The sequence below is a fragment of the Rhinatrema bivittatum genome, chromosome 12 (genome assembly GCF_901001135.1).
Source record: "Rhinatrema bivittatum chromosome 12, aRhiBiv1.1, whole genome shotgun sequence".
Taxonomy (NCBI): Eukaryota; Metazoa; Chordata; class Amphibia; order Gymnophiona; family Rhinatrematidae; genus Rhinatrema; species Rhinatrema bivittatum.
The window spans coordinates 57,594,925-57,609,008 of NC_042626.1; the positions used below are offsets into that span (position 1 = coordinate 57,594,925).

Genomic DNA, 14,084 nt, shown 5'->3' on the forward strand with positions numbered 1-14,084 from the left:
TGTTATCAATTGCTCCCTCTCTTCAGGCATTGTCCCTGACCCACTCAAGCATGCTGTGGTCAAACCTCTGCTCAAAAAACCCTCACTTGACCCCAAGGACCCTGCCAACTTTCGCCCTATCTCCAATCTCCCTTTCATCTCAAAAATCATGGAGAAGGTCGTCAACTCACAACTTTCAGAATTCCTCGAAACTCACAACCTTCTCCACCCTTCTCAATTTGGCTTCCGTAAACACCTCAACACTGAGACCCTCTTACTTTCCTTGACAGACTACTTACTCAGGGGAATGGATCAAGGTCACAGCTACTTTCTTGCTCTACTGGACATTTCAGCAGCTTTTGACACCATAAATCACACCCACCTCCTTGCCCGCCTAACCGACATTGGCCTTTCCGGCACAGCCCTTAAGTGGTTCTCATCCTACCTCGACAATAGGAAATTCACCGTGAAAATAGGCAATGCTGAGTCCTCCCACTACGCCCTCGCCCAAGGAGTCCCCCAAGGCTCCTCCCTCTCTTCTACCCTCTTTAACATTTACCTCACCCCCTTGTGCAAACTCTTATCAGAACTTGGCCTCAAATTCTCTCTCTACGCTGATGATGTGCAAATCATCATACCCATTCTGACACCCTTGAATCCTGGGGAAACCATCTCGCTGCCATCAACTCCTTACTTACCAACCTCCACCTTGCTCTAAACCAGTGATGGCCAACCTTTTGAGCTCAGTGTGTCAAAATTCATTAAAAAAAAACAAACCGAGCATAACTCGGGTGGTGTGTCACTTCTAGAAAAATCCATAATTTTGTGATATTTGTAGCTCTAATTAATAACAAAAAGTTATAATTTTAATATATGTACTGTATTTATTAATAAAGCAAAAACAAATAATTCTTTACCTTACCTGCTTAGTGACTTTTTTGTTGCTGAATTTCATTGGCTAAATCTTCAATTAAAACTAATAAGGATTTTAAAAAGCCCCTGCTGTCCCCTTCTGTGGAAGCTCTTGATTTCCAGTCACCCTGATATTGTCGAGGATTAGGAGGTTATCCTCTCTCTCTCACACATACTCACATGTCCATTCTCTCTCACACATACACCGTCACATACATACACATTCATGCTCTTATATCCACCATAACCTCTCGCTCTCACAGACACTGTCACACTCTCAGGCTCTAAGATACTCTCTCCCCCTCCACACACACACACACCCACACACAAAATCTTACTCCCTTGGATTTTCTCATACACACTCATGCTCTCACACTCACTGGCTCCCTCATATACACACAAACACACACACCCAGGCAAGCTCCCAGTCATTCTCACATACACACACTGACCCCCAGGCAGGCACCCATACATTCATACACATACACTCCCAGGCAGAGTCCCATTTATACACATGCACACACTAAAGGCAGACCCCCCCCCCCCCCCTCTCTCTTTTGCCAGGAACCTCTCTAATTCCTCTGCTGCCACTGTCACTGCTGCCACATGGCTATTGGGGAGGTGCGGATTGCTGCTACTGACACTGAAGCCCATTCTGCTGCCTCCTCTGTGCAGGCCCCATGGGCTTCCACTTTCTCCATGCTGATCTGTACATTGTGAGATCTGCATGGAGAAAATGCTATTCTTGCACATTCCCAAAGATTACATGTGCCAATCACTAAAAAGTAATTTATTTTTTATTTTACCTTTGCTGTCTGATCTTAGTTTTCTAATTGGTTGGTCACAGGCTTTTTTTTTCCACCTTCCCTTTCTTATTTTTTTTCCACCTTCCCTTATTTTTTTTGCCAGTTCCTTTTATATTGTCTTTTTTTCTGTTTCTTTTCTCTCCATCTTTTTCCCTTAAAAACACAGTCAGGTTCAAATTCTCACATGCATTTCTCTCTCTCTCACATACACACAGGCTCTCACTGTCACATGCTCTCTCTCATACAATCATTCATACATACAGTCTCTCACTGGCACATGCTGTCTGACTCTCACACACACAGGCTCTCACTCCCACATGCTGTCTTGCTCAAGCACATGCTGTCTCTGCAAACATTCAGGTCCTCACTCTCACACACAATCTCTCAACTCATCTCATACACGCACACACACACACCCTCTACAGACCCTCAGCCTCTCTCTCACCTCTGGGCCTCCTCTTCGCGGGTCGCCGCAGGATGGGCTCTGCAGCGGCCCTGATCTTCTCGGCCCACGACGGCCCTGCTACCGGGCCTCTTCCTCTTCCTCTGACATGAGCCTCACCACAGCCCTGCCCATCTGCCTGTCACTGCACCGCATGAGCCTCCCTGCGCCTGGGGACATGGGGGGGGCGGGTGGGTGGAGGGGTCTGGAGGGTGGGGGAATACTAAAAAACTAATTTTAAAGGGTCGGGCTGTGTTTTTGGGTTATTGGCTAGGCGCAGCCGATAAAAAAAAATAATAATTTTCCGATAGTCCACGAAACGCTGCGCGTGTCAGCAAAAACATCTCGGCGTGTCACCTCTGACACGCGTGTCATAGGTTAGCCATCACTGCTCTAAACACTGCCAAAACTGAACTCCTCCTCATATCCCATCACCCCCCTACCAATCCCGCACTCACAATTGACTCTGCTATCAAGATTCCTCATGCACAGCCCTGCGCAAGGAACCTGGGGGTCCTAATCAACCAACAGCTGTAACCGTTTTGGTCAAATTTGTTTGAAAAGACGGTATAGAAATATGTTTAAATAAATAAATAAATAAACTTAAAAAAAACATATCAGTGCCATACTCAAAGAGGGACTCTTCAAACTTAAAGTCTTAAAAAACCTGAAACCACTCCTTCACGCTAGTGACTTCCGCACTGTCGTCCAGGCTACACTGGCATCCAAGATGGATTACTGTAACTCCCTCTTTCTTGGCCTATCCTACTCCTCCTTAAAGCCCCTCCAAATGCTACAGAACACTGTAGCCAGAACCCTCTCCAACGCTCATAAATACGACCATATTTCCCCTATACTGAAGGACCTACACTGGCTCCCTATTCCCTCCCGCATCCTCTTTAAATCCCTGACCATTATCCATAAAGCCTTATATTCCCATCACTCCAACTGGCTGGTAGATCCCTTCCAATTTGCCTGCTCGAATCGACCGACAAGGACCACCAACAAAGGGTCCCTCCATGTGCCAACCCTAAAGAAAGCACACCTCACAGCTACAAGGGATCGGGCGCTCTCCATTGCTGAACCTATGCACTGGAACTCACTCCCAACCCACCTCAGACTTGAACCTTGCATCACCAAATTCAGAGCCCAGCTCAAAACCTGGTTATTCAAACAAGCCTTTCCCCAACACCCTTGATGAATATTGAATTGTGATGGATCATGACCTGAATTTGTCTATGAACTTGTTCTTATGACATTATAGTTCACTTGTTAATTTTTCCTATGCTTCTCTGCTCTCCTATCGGTTCTTTGTACCCCCTACCCTTCCCCTGTTACTTGTAATTTCCGTTGCTTTTGTTCCATGTAAACCGAGGTGATGTTTCGACTAACATCAGTATAGAAGACTCTTCAAATAAATAAATAAATAAATAAATAAAGACTCCTCATTGCCTGGAAGCGATCACAGACATGTTCTATTGTAGATAGGAATCGGTACTCACTCCACGAGGGCCTACATTCCTATAGCTCTGAAGACTCCCTTCCGTCCAAGACGTTATCGCAGGTACGGAGATCGAGAGTTCTATCGGCAAGATTGCAGATAGGAACCGGTACTCGCTCCAAGAGGGCCCATGTTCCTAGAATCCTTTACAGACTCTCTTCTACTCTAGAAGCCATTCCATGTACAGCTATTGTAAGTTCTTATTACAGACTATTTGTGGGAACCAGTGCTTGCCTACGGCTCCTCTTCCTAAATATACTGAAGACTCTCTGTGGCATAGAGACCATTGCAGACATCTACTATTGTGAATGTACCATCTTGTATCCAGTATACCCTGTCTACTCACTAATTCTAGTCTCTCTACAGCTCAGCGACCCAGAGATTATATTCCAGTATCAGAGGGACTTCAGCCCTGCCGAACACATCGACTCACTACTGCCACCTTTGGTAGTCCAGCTTCCAGCCTAATAAAGAACTACCGTGTTTCCCCGATAGTAAGACACCCCTGATAGTAAGACGTAGTGGGAATTTTAGGGGGGGTCGGCTAATGTAACACATCCCCCGAAAGTAAGACGTACCTGTCATTTCAAAAAAAAAAAAAATTTTTAAATACCTGTCGGAGGGCCGCGTGGGTCCAGGCGGCTGGCGGCGGGAGCCGGGTGGTCGCGTGTTAAATCTAGGCCGCGGGCGGGTGGGCGCTTGTTCCAGGCGGCGGCGGGGGGGGGGGGGGGGGGGGGGCGGGTGGACGAGCGTTAGTTCGAGACGGCCGGCGGGCGGCGGGTGGTCGCGTGTTAAATCTAGGCTGGGTCGCACAGGCGCGCGTTCATTCACTGCCGGTGGGGGCTGCCTCGGCAGCCCCCACCGGCAGTGAATGAATGCGCGCACAGGCCCACAGCGCCTGTGCGACCCCTGCGATTCGGCGCTGGGGGCTGCCAGTGGGGGCTGCGGCAGTGAATGAATTCATTCATCCAGGCGGAGGAGCCGGCTGCTTTCGCCGCTGCCGGCTGCTTTCGGCGCTCAAGGCAGTCACATGCTGTGACGTCACAGCATGTGACTGCCTTGAGCGCCGAAAGCAGCCGGCAGCGGCAGCCGAAAGCAACCGGCAGCGGCGAAAGCAGCCGGCTCCTCCGCCTGGATGAATGAATTCATTCACTGCCGCAGCCCCCACCGGCAGCCCCCACCGGCAGCCCCCAGCGCCGAATCGCAGGGGTCGCACAGGCGCTGTGGGCCTGTGCGCACATTCATTCACTGCCGGTGGGGGCTGCCGAGGCAGCCCCCACCGGCAGTGAATGAATGAGCGCCTGTGCGACCCGGCCTAGATTTAACACGCGACCACCCGCCGCCCGCCGGCCGTCTCGAACTAACGCGCGTCCACCCGCCCCCCCCGCCGCCGCCGCCTGGAACAAGCGCCCACCCGCCCGCGGCCTAGATTTAACACGCGACCACCCGGCTCCCGCCGCCAGCCGCCTGGACCCACGCGGCCCTCCGACAGGTATTTAAAAATAATTTTTTTTTGAACACAGGTTTTTTTTTCCAATATAAGACATACCCTGAAAGTAAGACATAGTGGGACTTTTGGGGGTAAAAAGAAAGTAAGACGCTGTCTTATATTCGGGGAAACACGGTATTTGTGTTTATCTCCTATTCTAGCCTAGCTGGTGGTTCCTCTCAGGATCTCCTCCTGGGGGCGCTGTCATCTGCCATCGACCCAGGGATTCACCATTTCCTCCAAGTGGTCATTCCTTACACTACTATCACTCTGTGGGAGCCAACCACTACCGACCATTAACACCACTTAAGGAAGTATTATATAGATAGCTACCTTCTCTTTCTATGGGACTTGCCAGCAGCCTATATATAACAGATTGCTACTCCGTAGCGGAGACATGCTAGACTGCTATCTCTGTAGTGAAGTACAATATACCTATTGTTAGCTCCTCTCCTCAGAAGAGTATCATTGAACAGATTGCCAACTCCTCTTCCTGGGTAGTTGATCCTTAACAGATTGCTATCTCCTTACTTACAGGAGCATTTAATAGCAGTTCGCTAACAGATTACTAACTCCGCCCTCCTGGCGGGGTAAGCACTACAGATAGCTAACTCCTCCCCTCTGGAGGAGCAGATCATGACAGATTGCTAACTCCTCCTCCTTTCAGGAGAAAAGCAGAATAAATAGCTATCTCCACCCTCCTGGCAGAGTGAGCGATAACAGATTGCTAACTCCCCCCCTCTGGAGGAGGAGAGCGTAATACCCTTGTAAAGGCAAAGCCACCTCAAAAGCAACAATTGCAAGATGGATTAGAGAAGCAATCTCTGCCACATATTTATTGCAAGGAAGTAAAGCTCCAAGGGTGATTAAGGCACACTCAACTCAGGCACAATCTTCTTCTTGGGCTAAAATAGGCATAGTTAGCCCTATTGACATTTGCAAGACAGCCACTTGGACTACCTTAAGTCCATTCACAAACATTATAGGTTAGATGTACTCACCAAACAGGATGCATCATTTGGTGCAACTGTTTTGAGAGCAAGTTTACAATCTACCCACCCTTCGTAAATGAGCTTTGATACTTCCCATATATTCTTGACTACTGGAGCAGAATTCCCATATATTCTTGACTACTGGAGCAGAAGGCTAAGGAAGGGAAAGTTAATAGTTGCCTGATAATTTATTTTTCCTTTACTTCTGCTACACTAGTCGAGAAGCCCACCCGGGAAGAATATGCCATGCTGCCATTTTAGTTATGAATTTATTTTAAAAATAAAATAGAAAGGCAATCAGAGCTATGTTATCCAAGGATCTTTTTAAAGCTCTTTTTTGTATAAAGAGTGATTATCTTTTAGAGAATGTGAAGAGAAATGTAGTTGAATTATTTTTCTAATATTAAGAATTTAAGTGTTATCTGGTTTGTAGTTGTTATGGCCATAATTTTTTGTTTAGCTATGACATAAGTATACTACCTATACCAGTTCCATATATGACATACCTGTGGTGTCATCCAAAAAAATAAAAAATAAAAACCACCTCTGCCTCCAGATGCTGGATGAGGGATAGAACCCATATGTTCTTGACTGGTGTAGCAGAAGTAAAGGAAAGGAAATTTATCAGGTAAGTCTTACTTTCCCCCTTATGTCTCACTGGGCAATGTATACTTGCCTGCAGGAACTATGCAAATTAAAAGAAATGCTTTTAAAAGTTAAGCTTATATTCTGTCCTCAAGACCTTTGGCACCAGATAGAAAAGAAACTTTTGGATAACTTTACCGTTACCTATTCCTACACCAAAGAAAAAGAGAATGCATTGAAATATACACTGCAGCAAAAGGATACAGTTATCAGAGCTGAAGGCTGAAGCTGCAGCAGTGGCTCCTGCCTCTTCATCCTCTGCAGTGTTAGGAATCAAGGAAAACTGCAATTTCCACAGGGAAAAAAAAAACCTCACATGCTTACATTACTGTACACAAAAGTTTCCACTGTTTCAGAGACTCATGCATAGAATTAAAAATGACCTTGAGGTCACCTAGTCCATCCACTGTCCCCAGGCAACATACATCTATCTATCCCATCCCAGATAGATTGGGAAGTAAGCAGGCTCAACAGGTTGCACAAGATGAGTGAAGTATTCCTATCCTCCAGAAGTTTTTTTATGTGAGCAATCCCTAAATCCAAAATCTTTATAGTACATTGGCATCTCTAACTTTGTTGCTTTTGCATCATTTTCTATTGATATATGTAATGTTTATGTTATGCAGAATATTTAATACACCAGGTAGGGCACCATACACAACAAAACATTTAAGGAAAAATATATTCTTTCTTTTAAAAAAAATTACAGTGATGGAAATTTGTCCACCTCCCTAGCTAACTTTGTAATGCTCAACTAACCTTAAGTTACAACATGTAGCCAGAGTTATTAGGACACTTGGCTCTTACCACAACAAAAAACAAGTTACACTTGTAAAGGAGAGGGCTAAATAGAATCTTGCTATTACCAGGCAGGCTCTTTCCATGCCCAATCCTAGGAATCTAATAAATCCATGTTTAATTGGGCACAGGAAGGAATATTCTTCAGCAGTGCCTTGTGGGCCCACATAAAAAGATTAATTCTGCAGGGGAGGGGGATCGAAGCTGAAAAGGCACAATATCTTAAATTGCTAAATTTACAGCACGTAAATGACTTCAAACAGCACAACAAAATTATCAAGAAGAGCATTAGCAGTAAATCTGAGAGATTTGGATCATTCCCAACATACCCTGGTTTAGGAATGAGGTTTATTCCTGTCGAAGTATGTGATTACTCATAACAATTTATTCTGCAAATTTGGAAATTCGAAAATGTGCTGTTATTTGCAAAGTCTTCTTTTTAATAAAATACAATTTTCTAGACATAAGTAGGTATTGTCTTTAGCGCACATACTCCCACCACCAGAAAAGCGCCCAGGCAATGCACTCAATGGAAAGGATATTCTTCATCATCTGTCACGTTGGCATATTGTGCCAGGACAGCAGCTTTCCTCTGCTTCTCTTCTTCTGAAATTTCTTTTGCCTTCACTACAATCCGGGCCTGTTTCTCGATCATGCTAGCAATTGCCTGAATTTCATCTAGGACATGCAGTTAGTCTAAATTAATCTGTCTGCAATTTTATATTCAGACATAAATCTTCCCATCCCAACATTTTTTTAAAATTTTCCTAGACTCCTCCCTATTGCATAACTTTAATGGGTGCTCAGCATTCCCTGATACAAAATGACAGGGTGCTAGCTGCACTGACCATGCTGAAGATAAGGAAAGCAATAGCATGCATTCATTGCTCAACCTTCTGGTTTCCCTTTGATTCCAGCTGTTTTCTCAGCTTCACGCCACTTAGCCACTATCTCCTTGCAAACAGCTTCCAAGGAATCTTCTTCCTGATGGAGAGTAAGAAATAGCTTTCTGTCAAGATGAATAAACTCAAAGAAAACAGATCTGAGAATTAAAAGGCAGAGAGAAGCAAACCCTTGTTAGATACTTGCAGGAAACTAGAAGACCATAAGGAAATTATTTGTTTTTTCTGGGGTGTATTTTTTTTATATGGTTTTATGTCATTATGATTTTACTTTGGGAGGCCTATCAAAAATGGGGGAAAAAAAAAAAGCAATAATTACAGTGGTAATCTACCAACAGCAGATGTTGCAAGGCTCCTTGTAAAAGTGCCTATGATACAACAATGAGGCGTAAAACATGCCAAAATACTTAACATCTAAGCCTTAGATTTCCTCTGCTTCTTTAAGGGTAGAGACTTGTACGTGGCGTTACTGTTCCCCTTTTAACAGGGGAGTCAGGCATGCCAGTTTATCTACATCCTCAGACCTTCACATTTCACACTCGTGACCCCTGATTAGGATGACTGGAATTCAAAAAACATGGTAACTGCTTAGCTGGAGCAGCTAAGGTTGCATTTTCAGACTGAAATAAATATTCCTTCACCTCTGAATCAACTTTCTCAAGTTTATGAAAACTTCATTAATAGGTCTGTACGCTATATTTAGCTCCTGGAAAGCTGAGAAAGCACAAACCTCTCAACAAGCCATCTTTACAAAACACATCCTACATTTTAGACCTCAGTACTGCTATTTTATTACTGTAAATGGTTATCATTTTACATCTTATCCTAGCCACTGGTAAAACCGATCAGGAGATGCCTGGTTTTAAAATGACTACTGACATCTGCAGTGCACACATATATATATATATATAAACAGCTGTACTTTCTAAGCAACTATGATGCCTATTTCAGGCACATTTCCTGAAATTGTCCAGCAGAAACCTGAGACCCCATCACAAGTCTAAGGTTACGGAGAATTTGGTTTCCATTCAAGACAGCTGCTGGCCCACTGCTCGAGCCTTCTCTATATTTATATCTTCCTGACCCTTCTCCGAAAGCAGAGCTGTCCAGTAGGGCTACCAACTGGCTCTACTATTTTCAGGACAAGATGATCCCAGCTTCGATCTTACCACACGGACCTACTTTTTTTTTTATGGAAATGAGAATTTCAAACCGATGCATGCAATTGGTGGAGAAATGATAGCCAGTTGGCAGACCTACTGCCCTGTAACCAAGACTTCTGAAGAGAAAGATTCTGGGCCATTCCTGCTTTAATTTGAACTCACGATGAACGCATTGTGGGGACTGTAGTTCTGGTCCCCCCTTCCACTTGAAATCTATACTACAGATACCAGAATGCATCATGTCTAGCGCCAGCCTGCTCTGCTGCTCACGGGTCCCTCACCAGGAAAGCAGCCAGGGTGCCCTGAAGCGCATCCAGCTTCTCGTCGTCGCTCTCCTCCTCCCGCAGCACACCTTGGATATAGGCGGTATACACGTCCCGATCAATGCCCAGCGCATCCAACCGTCCATCCAGCCATCCCGCAAAGGCCACCGGCTCTTCGCAGGGCGCCGCCATCTTGGAACAGGAGAGGCTGCTCGGGAATGGAATGCCTTGGAACGTCACCTGCCAACTTCTATGCGCATGTCAAGGGAGATTCAGCGGGGCGGAAGTTAATTTTTAGAACTGCGGATTGGGAAAGAGCGGGACGAAAGTAAAATCTTGGGGAGAGCGGGGCGGAAACAAGTTCTTAGCACTCCGGGCAGGGGGAGCACCCCATTGTTGAGGGCAGCAGGCGGTGGCTGGGGAAATTAGGAGGAAGCCTGGACAGCAAAACTAGGCTGCGGGGCAACCTGCGGCCTTTAGTTTTCAAGGACCCACCCCCCTCCCAATCCCAATACTGGTCTCTGGTGCCCCACTAGGGGCACTGGAGAAGAGAACAACTTTCCCTTTTTAAGGGGAAAAATAGATCCAGACTGGGGAGACCGGGGTGGAAGTAAGATCTCACGGCTCTAGACTGGAAGAGAGTCGCTCCGCCAGTCTGGAGCGGAAGTAAGAGCTCCAATCTTGGTGAGCGAGACAAGACGCCAGCCTGGGAAATAGTGGAGGAGAAGTCAGATCTCTTTGCGTGTGTGATGTACTTCAGTAGTAGTAGGTAGTACATGAACCCTTCATAATTTTAGTTAGGAAAAACTCAATTGATTTCTTTATAAATAACTCATCCATTTTTTCAGAGGTTCTCTAAGTTTTGTCGGACTTTTTTTAAATATCACAAGCGGATTGTGAAAAATTGCAGGAGGACTTTGCAAGACTAAAACTAGGCATTCAAATAGCAGATTAAATTATAATATACCCATTCACACACATGCTCACTTTCACACACCGCTCTCCTTCCCCCAGCTTGAACCCACGTGTGACAGACTGCATGTGTCACGGGCCTGCTCTATTTTCCTGCCGCACAGGCCAATGCGGTCCCCTCCTGCCGGCTCGGCAAGCCCCGACACTCTCCTTGCACTTTCTTCGAGGGCCAACTGATGCTCTGCTGTTCCAGTGCCCGATATTCCCCCTGCTCCTGCCAGCATAGGCCTGATGTTCCGTCTTCTGTTCAGGGCCCAGTTGACTTCCTTTTCCAGGCCTGTGTGGGACCTTGTTCAGCTGCATCAGTAGCAGCACCTGAACTCAGAGTTTTGTAAAGTTGACCCGGATGGCATTCTGGAGTCTCCGGGTTAACTCTAGATAGTTCCCAGGTTTGATCATATTGCTCCATAGTAAGGCAGCACCTAAGACCATAAGAACATGCCACACTGGGTCAGACCAAGGGTCCATCAAGCCCAACATCCTGTCTCCAACAGTGACCAATCCAGGCCATAAGAACCTGGCAAGTTCCCAAAAACTAAGTCTATCCCATGTCACTGTTGCTAGTAATAGCTGTGGCTATTTTCTAAGTCAACTTAATTAATAGCAGGTAATGGACTTCTCCTCCAAGAACTTAGCCAATCCTTTTTTAAACACAGCTATACTAAATGAACTAACCATGTCCTCTGGCAACAAATTCTAGAGTTTAATTGTGCGTTGAATGAAGAACTTTCTCCGATTAGTTTTAAATGTACCACATGCTAACTTCATGGAGTGCCCCCTAGTCCTTCTATTATCCTAAAGAGTAAATAACCGATTCACATTTACCCATTCTAGACCTCTCATGATTTTAAACACCTCTATCATATAGAGATGTGAATCGTGTCCTCAATCGTCTTAACGATCGATTTCGGCTGGAAGGGGGAGGGAATCGTATCGTCGCCGTTTGGGTGTTTAGAGTATCGTTAAAATCGTGAACCGGCACACTAAAACCCACCCCCGACCCTTTAAATTAAATCCCCCACCCTCCCGAACCCCCCCCCCCCAAATGCCTTAAATTACCTGGGGGTCCAGCGGCGGTCCGTAGCTAAATTGGGGGAAGGGGGAGGGCAGGAAAACCGGCACACTAAAACACCCTAAAACCCACCCCCGACCCTTTAAATTAAATCCCCCACCCTCCCGAACCCCCCCCCCCCAAATGCCTTAAATTACCTGGGGGTCCAGCGGCGGTCCGTAGCTAAATTGGGGGAAGGGGGAGGGCAGGAAAACCGGCACACTAAAACACCCTAAAACCCACCCCCGACCCTTTAAATTAAATCCCCCACCCTCCCGAACCCCCCCCCAAATGCCTTAAATTACCTGGGGGTCCAGCGGCGGTCCGTAGCTAAATTGGGGGAAGGGGGAGGGCAGGAAAACCGGCACACTAAAACACCCTAAAACCCACCCTGACCCTTTAAATTAAATCCCTCACCCTCCCTCACCCCCCCCCCCCAAATGCCTTAAATTACCTGGGGGTCCAGCGGCGGTCCGGAACGGTCTCCTGCAATTGAATCGTGTTGTCTTCAGCCGGCGCCATTCTGCGCCGCCATTTTGCAAAATGGCGGCGGCCATAGACCAACACGATTCGACTGCAGGAGGTCGTTCCGGACCCCCGCTGGACTTTTGGCAAGTCTTGTGGGGGTCAGGAGGCCCCCCCAAGCTGGGGGGGCCTCCTGACCCGTTCCGGACCCCCGCTGGACCCCCAGGGACTTTTGGCCAGCTTGGGGGGGCCTCCTGACCCCCACAAGACTTGCCAAAAGTCCAGCGGGGGTCCGGAACGACCTCCTGCAGTCGAATCGTGTTGGTCTATGGCCGCCGCCATTTTGCGCCGCCATTTTGCAAAATGGCGGCGCAGAATGGTGCCGGCTGAAGACAACACGATTCAATTGCAGGAGACCGTTCCGGACCGCCGCTGGACCCCCAGGTAATTTAAGGCATTTGGGGGGGGGTGAGGGATTTAATTTAAAGGGTCAGGGTGGGTTTTAGGGTGTTTTAGTGTGCCGGTTTTCCTGCCCTCCCCCTTCCCCCGATTTACGATTTTTTGACGATAAATCGGGGGAATTGGTATTGTATCGTGGCCCTAACGATTTTTGACGATTTAAAATATATCGGACGATATTTTAAATCGTCAAAAAACGATTCACATCCCTACTATCATATCCCTCCCTCAGCCGTCTCTTCTCCAAGCTGAAAAGTCCTAATCTCTTTATTCTTTCCTCATAGGGGAGCTGTTCCAACCCCTTTCTCATTTTGGTCGCCCTTCTCTGTACCTTCTCCATCGCAACTATATCTGAGAGGCAGAGACCAGAATTGTACATAGGGGAAGATTTTCAAAGGGGTACACGCGTACCCCCTGAAAACCTACCCCAAATCTCCCCTGCGCGTGCCGAGCCTATTTTGCATAGGCTCGGCGGCGCGCACAAGCCCCGGGATGCGCGTAAGTCCCGGGGCTTGCATTGAGGGGCGTGTCGAAGGGCGTGCCACGAGTGACGTGGTGTTTCGGGGGCGGGCCCGGGGGCGTGGCGTGGGCCCGGGGGCGTGGTCGAGGCCTCCGGACCAGCCCCTGGGTCGGGTGATGGCGCGCCAGCAGCCCGCTGGCGTGCACAGATTTACGCCTGCTTTCTGCAGGCGTAAATCTGCCAACAAAGGTAGGGGGGGGTTTAGATAGGGCCGGGGGGGTGGGTTAGGTAGGGGAAGGTGAGGGGAGGCGGAAGGAAAGTTCCCTTCGAGGCCGCTCCAATTTCGGAGCGGCCTTGGAGGGAACAGGCAGTGCGCGCTGGGCTCGGCGCGCGCAGGTTGCACAAATGTGCACCCCCTTGCGCGCGCCGACCCCGTATTTTATACGATACGCGCGGCTACGCGCGTATCTTATAAAATCCAGCATACTTTTGTTCGCGCCTGGTGCACGAACAAAAGTACGCCCGTGCGTACATTTATAAAATCTACCCCACTGTATTCAAGGTGCGGTCTCACCATGGAGCAATACAGAGGCATTATGACATTTTCTGTTTTATTCACCATTCCCTTTCTAATAATTCCCAACATTCTGTTTGCTTTTTTTACTGCCGCATCACACTGAACTGACGATTGCAATATGTTATCCACTGTGATGCCTAGATCTCTTCCTTGGGTGGTAGCTCCTTTCTTGGAGTAACTATAGCATGGGTTATTTTTCCCTATATGC

At 47.3% G+C, this 14,084-nt stretch overlaps 2 protein-coding genes across 4 annotated transcripts in view; one reads left to right on the forward strand and one right to left on the reverse strand.

Annotated features, from left to right (window-relative positions):
• Positions 1-10,235, reverse strand: part of CCDC43 (coiled-coil domain containing 43) — a 76,244-nt gene extending 66,009 nt beyond the window's left edge. For 2 of the 3 annotated variants that reach the window (XM_029573480.1, XM_029573479.1), the window contains exons 1-5: positions 9,911-10,189; positions 8,458-8,548; positions 8,107-8,242; positions 6,971-7,029; positions 6,628-6,712 (exon numbers count right to left, since the gene is read on the reverse strand). In XM_029573480.1, coding sequence (XP_029429340.1) covers positions 6,636-6,712; positions 6,971-7,029; positions 8,107-8,242; positions 8,458-8,548; positions 9,911-10,084 — 537 coding nt within the window. In that variant the 5' untranslated portion in view covers positions 10,085-10,189 and the 3' untranslated portion in view covers positions 6,628-6,635. Of the gene's footprint in view, positions 1-6,627; positions 6,713-6,970; positions 7,030-8,106; positions 8,243-8,457; positions 8,549-9,910 lie in introns of all 3 variants that reach the window. The other variant, XM_029573478.1, reaches the window with a different exon arrangement.
• An 89-nt stretch (positions 10,236-10,324) lies between these two features.
• Positions 10,325-14,084, forward strand: part of DBF4B (DBF4 zinc finger B) — a 109,161-nt gene continuing 105,401 nt past the window's right edge. Inside the window, exon 1 of the mRNA XM_029573477.1 lies at positions 10,325-10,576. The gene's annotated coding sequence lies outside the window, so the exon portion shown is untranslated. The remainder of the gene's footprint in view (positions 10,577-14,084) is intronic.